Source organism: Diadema antillarum, unplaced genomic scaffold (assembly GCF_040938485.1).
Source record: "Diadema antillarum isolate AM-2024a unplaced genomic scaffold, OU_Dant_1.0 seq00001036_RagTag, whole genome shotgun sequence".
NCBI lineage: Eukaryota > Metazoa > Echinodermata > Echinoidea > Diadematoida > Diadematidae > Diadema > Diadema antillarum.
The window spans coordinates 430,955-439,490 of NW_027271868.1; the positions used below are offsets into that span (position 1 = coordinate 430,955).

General features: G+C 39.0%; 1 protein-coding gene across 1 annotated transcript; it reads left to right on the plus strand.

Moving 5' to 3' along the window:
- The first annotated feature begins 5,586 nt into the window (after window positions 1–5,586).
- LOC139742910 (zinc finger protein 862-like) lies at window positions 5,587–8,294 on the plus strand. Its single transcript, XM_071653416.1, has 3 exons — window positions 5,587–6,084; window positions 6,675–7,301; window positions 8,128–8,294. Exons 1-3 carry the CDS (start codon window positions 5,587–5,589, stop codon window positions 8,281–8,283), a joined length of 1,281 nt encoding a protein of 426 aa, XP_071509517.1. The 3' UTR covers window positions 8,284–8,294.
- The last annotated feature ends 242 nt before the right edge of the window (window positions 8,295–8,536 follow it).

Here is an 8,536-nt window from a genome sequence, read left to right on the forward strand (position 1 = left end):
ACTCTAATTCACTAACGCACTCTATCCTGTGCATCATTTGGGCAATTCCGCAGTTAGAGGGACATGACCATAAAATTTCAATTTGGTTTTTTCCTTGATTTTTGTGTTTGACTTCAGAAAGAACACATTGATAAGTGAGGAAAAACTATTTTTCAGGGTATCTTGATAGTTTTAGGTATTGAATTCACCAATTTTGAACAAGTAATCTTTCAGATTGAATTTCATCAGCAAAATCTCCATAATGGCAAAGAAGATAGCTAGTCAAGTTAAATGCTATTTTCTAGCCACAAATATTGAATTCATAGAGGCAATGCTGTGCTTTCATGGATAGATTAAGTAGAATCAACTTACATGTCTTCGAAATGCAAACATGTGTGCATTTCCCCAACCATCGGACAGTCATGTAACGTTACTAACCAAAAAGTGAAATTATTTACCTCCAGAGAGTATAAATTGTCTATGAATGATAATATTTCAATTTTTCCTGCTGTGTCCAATGACTAACTGAAATATAAAAATAAGTATTGCTAATCATTATAGAAGTTAGAAATAACAGCAGTCAAAATGTGTAACGTTACTAACCACGTAACGTTACTAACCACAGCCTGTGTGTATTGTAACGTTACTAACCATGAAATAAGTGAATAAGACTCCAATGGACAGGTCCTGGTCTGGCAAAATTTTGCCTGATGATAGAGCCAGATGTCAACTACAAGATTACGTGGTCATACAGTAAAAAGATAATGGCTTTTTTTTTTTTAGTAAATTAATTATGCAAATTTACACATGAAATCATATTTTCACCTATAACACCATAAAATAGACTGAAGGATTGCTAAATTTTTGTGTAAGAGTTCCTCAAGACACATCAAACAATTTTCTTGCAAAAAAAATACCAAAATCAAAATCAGTTTCTTTTGTTTTTTATTGTTTTGTTAATTTCTCATGTATTTTAATGTTTTTTAACCTTTTGTTTTCTATTGGTTTTTTTTTGCCAAAATTTGTTCCAGGCACTTTTTCAAGCTTATCTACATTACAATTGATTAATTTCACTGGTCAAAGGTTGAAACAATCTAATTAATATCAAATTAATGAAAAAACACAATTTGCATTGGATTTGCACACGATATCATGAATTTGAGCTGTTTTCAGGTCGACATGCATTTATGCAAAACATTACATAACTGCAGAACGGTGTACCCGGACGTCGCAAATTTGGTCTCAAAATATGCGGGAGACTTCAATGAAAACAGTCATGAGACGATGCGGCAAAATCTTTGCGCATTGCGGAATCGTGGCGGGAAATGTTAGGGGGGGGGGTCTACAGTATTCGCATCACTACAGAAGGCTCACAAGGTGCACATTGAGCGATTTTTTAATATTTTTTTAACCACTTTCCATGTGAAGGGGCAATTGATGGAAATGTGGGCCAGCAGAGCATTTTGTGTGGAAAGTAGTGTTGAAAACAATTGAGGCCATCACTTCAAATTTTCTGTCCCAATTTGAAATTATTATACAATGGTTTGTCACGGTTAATTACGCTTCAGGTACAGCGAACAGACTTTTGTTTTCAGAACAATGCAGAGATTAGACATTCAAACTGGTCTAAAAGAAAAAAATACATGTCCCTAGACTTGAATAAACATGAATTCAACTAATACACTGTATTATTTGAGTTAATGTCATATGACTTAAACTACTTTCACAATAATATAAAACATTGCATTATGCTGGATTCCTATAGTGCAATGACTACGCACACCACAATTGGCCATACACTGTACATACTGGTAACATTAGTTTTGCTCTTTGATTTCTTTCCCCTTTATTAAAGGTACTCTTGATAAGGAACACATGAACTGTTTTGCTCAATAAAACAGGCTGCTTTTGTGAATTACTGTGAGTCATGATGGACAGTGATTGGCAAAGTTATGAAACTGTGGATATCACTTGACCTAGTCTTTAAAAGTGGTACTTTCTTTAGTTTGTAATTTATGCAAACTTTTTTCTAGTCTTCTTTAACATAATGTACAAGTACAATGGTACTATACTGCATGAGTTTGATGATTGAAATAAGAGTGTCATGTCTTATCTGATGTTTCTTAGCTTTAACTTTGCATTCTCATGGGGAAACATGTAATGATTTGAGTTAACACACAATTCTGTAATCACTGGACAAACCGTAACGTTACTAACCGTAACGTTACTAACCGTAACGTTACTAACCATGATTTTTGTACTTAATTTTCAAACAAAGTTATAATGAGAAAGGATATTTGGGGTAGATATTGCCCTTAAAGCTAGAAATGAAAAATAAGTGTTGATATATTTCAAGCTATACCAGTTTTAGCAAACTTTTTGTTCAAAGATGCTCATCAATTTTTTATGTCCTTTTTTTGTAACGTTACTAACCGGCATTAAAAGCAGATCTTTCTTCAATCATGAGAATGTCCCTAAAATGTAACGTTACTAACCGCAGAATTGCCCATTTGTATACAAACATACGACATTTATTTCATCATTGTATGGAGCCGAATGTTACTTCAGGGTTCGAAATTGGCGATGGTCCGCTGGCCATTGGCCACCCAAAATCACGTCGGACTAGCTAAAAATCGTAAAATTCGGAAGTTACTAGTCCGTCTGGCTAGCCAAAATATTGCTTCAGTGTCGTACCAAAGATTGTGAATTTTGATAAATAGTCGTTACTGTTTCATAATTCCGTGTGAATATTACGTTTTTATGTGTAAAAAATGCTTACATTTATTGACCTGCACCACGGATTTGGCACGGCTCTCACCTCCAGCAGACTGTGAACCAACAGCCATGCCGCAGCTGCCGGTATGCTGCACAGGGGCAGGGGTAGGATCTGCGACATCGACAGACCGCGGTTTCATTGCCGATAGCCAGTGGCTGAATGTATACCAGCATCAGTATAAATGCAGCTAGCCACACTACCTGTACAACAAAGAGTACCCGGTAACTCGTAATAATAGGCACGCGTGCCCGTACACACGCAGCAGTGTACCTCTACGCCTTTTGCATGCAGTACGCAATACAGTACGTTTGCTGGAGCACGCTACATTCTGCACAGGCTATGCAGCAGGCGAAGAACAAAAAAGTAAAGAAGCGCATGCACCGAGTGCTACGTGCTGTGCTCTTCACACGATCACAAGCGAGCGCTTTCTATCAGCGCTTTTGTATCTCACATGACATCGACTGATTTTTTAGTACAATTCGTTCAGTGTACTGTATAAACGCAACGTGTATTATCAACATGATTATGCGTACGGACGTGAAGTCAATGTTTATCCTTCCGTCTACCGTACATCAAACACTAGAACTAGAAGGAAACAATGCAAAGTACGTAACACTACAGCAAGGCTGGGAGATATACTGTACATGTGCCATCAGATCATTAAATTATTTGTTCATCTCTAAAATAAACGTCGTATCACTAGTTGTTGTTTGTGTTGTTTTATCTTCTGGTCGAGTCTTGAATTGGGCTTGCCATATTGCATGCCGTTGCGCTGAGCTGGTGTTCAATACAGCTGTGTGACGTATGAAGAACGTATGCTTCCAGGAAGGCACCATCATGTGCGCATGTTGATTGATCGAGAGTGATGCCATTGGCGGTACACATGTTTACAAACAAAACGTGACTTGCAATATTCTAGTAGCTATGCTGTACTAGGAGAGAGCGGATTGATAAGGAATAAAGGCCAGAATGAAAAAAAAATAAGAAAAGTAATTATTCCCTAAAACACGGGCGTAATTACATTTGCACTACTAAAGTTAGTTTGGAAACTAAAAAAAAAAAAAAAGAAGAAGAATGAACGACCTGTTGTTCACTATTTTAAAGCTTGTTGTGTTACGTGTGTTTACGGCGTGCACGCGTTCGTAAATAAATTTCAACATTTCCGAGAAGGCATGGTTCTTGCCCCGACCTGTAAAATATGGTGGTGATGAAGAATGATGATGATGCATACATAGATCTACAATCATAATGCGTGATGATTTCAGAGAACATTTCAAAACATTTTGATTGTTTTTAAAAGCTGACCGAATTACAGACAGTAACACTACAGCAGTTTCATCTATCTTTATGCCCTTCAAATCTGTGTAAAGCGAACTTTTTTTATTCTCATTAACTTTGAACCTTTGTGCACGTGAATCTATTCAATTTGGCAACAATCAAAATTTAATTCAATAAATATTAATTGTTGATGAGACGGGTATCTTGTTCTCGCACATTTCTTTTCATTGTGATTTTGAATTTGAAACAAATGAGTACTCGGTATCTAAAAGGCAGGGAGGTGACTCACCTCTCTGGTCGGTATCAAGCAGTATACAAGGGGGGGGGGTTAAAGAAAGTTACAAATCAGTGGTAAGCCATAAAATAAGGGTTTTGTCGACAAGCGATAACCTTGTTTTTGGATTGTCTATGGGCGGCTTAATTCATGCACGTTGCACAGGTAAGCGAGTGTCAGGTGATAGCTGGTTATGACAGAGAATTTGTAACGCTGTAGTCTGGCTTAGAATACTTGGAATTTGTATCCGCTGTAAGACACTCTGGCGAGCGGAGGCTCGCAAATCATCATCGGAGAATTCACTGTCATAATATCACACGATAGGAAAGTGATTGTTTGAGGAGAAAATGAAACAAGCAAAGAGGATGGAATGACCCACCCACAGACAGAGAGGGAAAGGGGGGGGGGGGGGGGGAGGGAGAGAAATGTGAGCCGGACTGGCCTAACTGCTACAGATTTAAAAAAAACAAAATTGTAGTAGGCCTAAACATGATAAGGTGACCAAAGTTTCGTGGCATTTAAGAGAAACACCTTCCATTTTCAGTGAAATATAATTTCAAAATAGAATTTTAATTAGTTTTCACTCCCAAAATGTACACGTTTATTCACATTTTTATTACGCACATCACCTGAGGCCACAATACCTATTAACTTCAAAGATAGCGCGACCGTCTCATGTGATGTGCGTCTTTGCCTAAAACGCACTGTCTTTGAAGTTGTTGAAGTTGTTGAACATTGTTTATCAAGCGTCTTTAAGGGGAGTGTAACTCTATTTTTAGATCATGTTGTTGCCAAATTTCTACCTCCATGGATTAATCCTTATTACTTTTCAATCCCGTTCTTCAAAATAATCCCTTTAATGGGAAAAAAAAGCTACGAGTATGATTTTTAAATCTTTTTAAGATAATAAAAATATCACTACTTTTGGAAATGAATGTTTCTAGGTGTAATGAGTTTGTACCTAGCTCACTTTTGAATCGTCATGTAGGTAGCCAATGATTTTGTGTCCATTTTTATCGCGCGTCTTCGTATCATGCTTGTTATCTCTACTATATCTTTGGTCACTACACTCGCGCGCTGTGACTGTTGCACGACCTGACGCGTCACGTCCACGTGCTTGAATTGCCGGCGGAAGCTACTTTCGTTTCAACCAGCGGCTGGATGAGCTGTGGAAAGCTAGTTGTTGATCATCATCGCGATCGATCGCAATCTTGTCGTAGTAGGCCCTGCTTCTCCAGCCAGGTGTTCTGACTTGAGAGCCGACTTGATATCACTCAAAATGTGGCGTTACATCCCCGGCGCCTCGAAACCTGCAGAGCCGAGTTCGAAGGTAGAAAAACATGCCAGGGATCAGGAATACGACTCTACAAAGCGAGTTAGGGCATACAGAAAAGAATGGGAAAAGGACTTTGACTGGCTTGCCTTTGATGACATAGAACACGTAATGTACTGCAAAGTATGTCGTGAGGAAAAGCAGACTGGAGCGACGGGAGGGATGCGTCAGAATCCTTTCTACGAAGGCACTGACAACTTCAAGCTAGACTCAGTGAAAAGTCACGCTCGCAGCGAAAATCACCACTGCGCGATCAGTCAAAAGAATGCAAAAGAGTTTGCACCCGGAAAGAGCCCAGCGGAAATGATGGTGACCACATTGAATCCGTTATCTCTTGCACGACTTCAGCTGCTTTTTCGCAACGCCCATGCAGTCGCTGTCCATTGTAGACCTTTCAGTGACTTCTCATGGATGGCCGAACTCGATGCTGCTAAAGGGCTTGATGTAGGTCATATGTACACATCTGACAAATCAGCATGACAGTTCATCCACTACATTGCTGAGGTAAGTGCAAGAATTTATTAAGTTATTGGAGTAAATGGCCTAATATAGCAATCCCCTTCCCCCTCTCCCAGGTTAGCTTTAATTAGTGAGAAGGGGTGGACATGACAAATGGGTGATTATTCAACGAGACAGGTTGAGGTGCCGAGGTTCCGTAGGGTTACGATGTTTCTGGTTACTTATCAAAAATAAAGGTAGAGCCTAAAGGCAAAGCCCAAAGGGGGGGGGGGGGGGCACCTCTTCTACAAAATACCAGCATAGAAGTGCGAGAAAGTAGACATTGAGTAGTTCTATTCTGTGTATTTTCCATCATTGTAAAATAATCAGTAAGCCTACACTCTTAAGATATCTGATGTAGATTTAAACTTAGTATAGACTCTCTTATTTCACTGGAAATCTTGTAAAAACTTTTTTATAGCCAAAAAAAAAAATCAAAATCAAAATGCATTTCAAAACATCAATGATATACTTTTTAGTACCAATTAATAGTTAACAATTCAGTCATAATTTCATAATTTTTGCATTATTACTAGGTTGAACGTCTCAAGCTGAAGGAGGATCTTGAGAGGGCGAAATACATCTCGCTCATATCTGATGGCACGACTGATGCATCCATTACAGAAGCAGAGATTTTGTATGTCAGATATGCAATCGATGGAACAACGAAAACCCACTTCGTTGGAGTGTCCAGTGTTGCTAAAGCGGATGCGGAATCCATCACTAGAACAATCACAGACGGGCTTGACAAAAATCTTCAAATCAACAGTGAAGTCCTCAAAAAGAAACTGATTGGATTCGGTTCCGATGGAGCATCAGTAATGATGGGGAAAAACAGTGGAGTGGCAACCTTGCTGAAGACGAGACATAGTCCAGTTTTGCAGGCTGTCCACTGCACAGCGTACAGACTAGAACTCGCGTTTAAAGATGCTCTGAAGAATGTGGCCTTGTATTCCACCCTGTCCACCCTGGTATTGGGGCTGTACCTCTTCTATCACAATAGCCCCAAAAATCGCAGTGGACTGAAACTGGCAGCAGATGCAGTGAACCAGCAGGTGGCCATTCCTACCAGGACAGGGGGGACTAGATGGCTTCCTCACCTGCAGAGAGCATTGCAGCAGATCATGCTTGGATATAAGGCTTCGCTGACCCACCTTGAACAGGTATAATCAATATCATAATCATAAATTTGTATAAATTTTGTGTGTTTGTAATTATCACTATGTTCACATATGTATTGTTGTGCATTATTGGAAGTAAATCTAAGAATCATTTGTCCCGGGTTAAATAGGGTGTATTTCAAATTTTATTGGGTAAACCAAGATGAACAAACTGTTTCATTACAAAAAGTGTGGTGACATCCTCCATAGGAAACAAGCGTTTTTAAATGCACCGCGCATAGCGCATCATCAGGTAAAGGACATACTGTATGGACTCTCGACGTTACGAACTCATACCTCCAAGAATATGTCTTGTGCACCTGGTTTTTATGAAAATCTGGATTTCAAGCTTGCTCTACATACCTCATTTCTAGAGTTTTGTGAAAATTTTGCATCAGTAGCCCTGTAGTAGAAGTACCTTTCGAGTTGAAAATTAGGTGTCAATCCTAGGTCAACGTGTGATCGTGATGTAGCGCGTATGCAAATTCGTGACATGACAATTTGTATTTAGGTGCGCGCGTCTTTGTATTACTAGTACTATTCAGATTTCATTAATACATTAGCTCAAAGTAGCATTTGGGGCGTGTGATTGCCTCATGAATTGATGTATTATTCTTTAATGCTCAACGCACTGTGAACACCAGGTAGAATGGAAATGACAGATCTACGTCATAGCTCATTGTTTGTCACCGTTCGCGTGTAGACTTTTTGTCATCATATGTAGCAGTCAGTACTAGTAATCTGGTTTAATTGATCACTCATGTAGTGTCTTCGACAATGATCCAACTGTGTGTTTGTTTGTTTTTATATCTATAAAAACTCTTTACAGGTTGAAGTCGAACCAGGCCAGAGGGAAAGCAAAGCAATTTCTCAAGCAACTTCGGCGGCACGATCTTATGAAGTTTGCGCACTTTATGTTGGATGTTGTTGTCGTGCTTTCCAGGGTCTCCTTGGAAGCGCACCGTTCCAACAACACTGTAGCTGAGGTTGCGGCTTCCATCCAGGCAGCTACAGCAACGCTGCTTAAGTACAAGAACAGGTAATTTTTCTTTCTTTTTCCCTTCTTTCAATAAAATGAACCTGAGTGACATACCAAAAAAAAAAAATGTGCTTTGTTGATGTATGAGGATATGCAAAATTGATCTATGACTTTTTGATATTACTGTATTCAGAATATTTTTTCCATCTATTTTTGAGTGATCTGCTAAGCCTTACCCCTTAAAATATCAAAAGTCAAG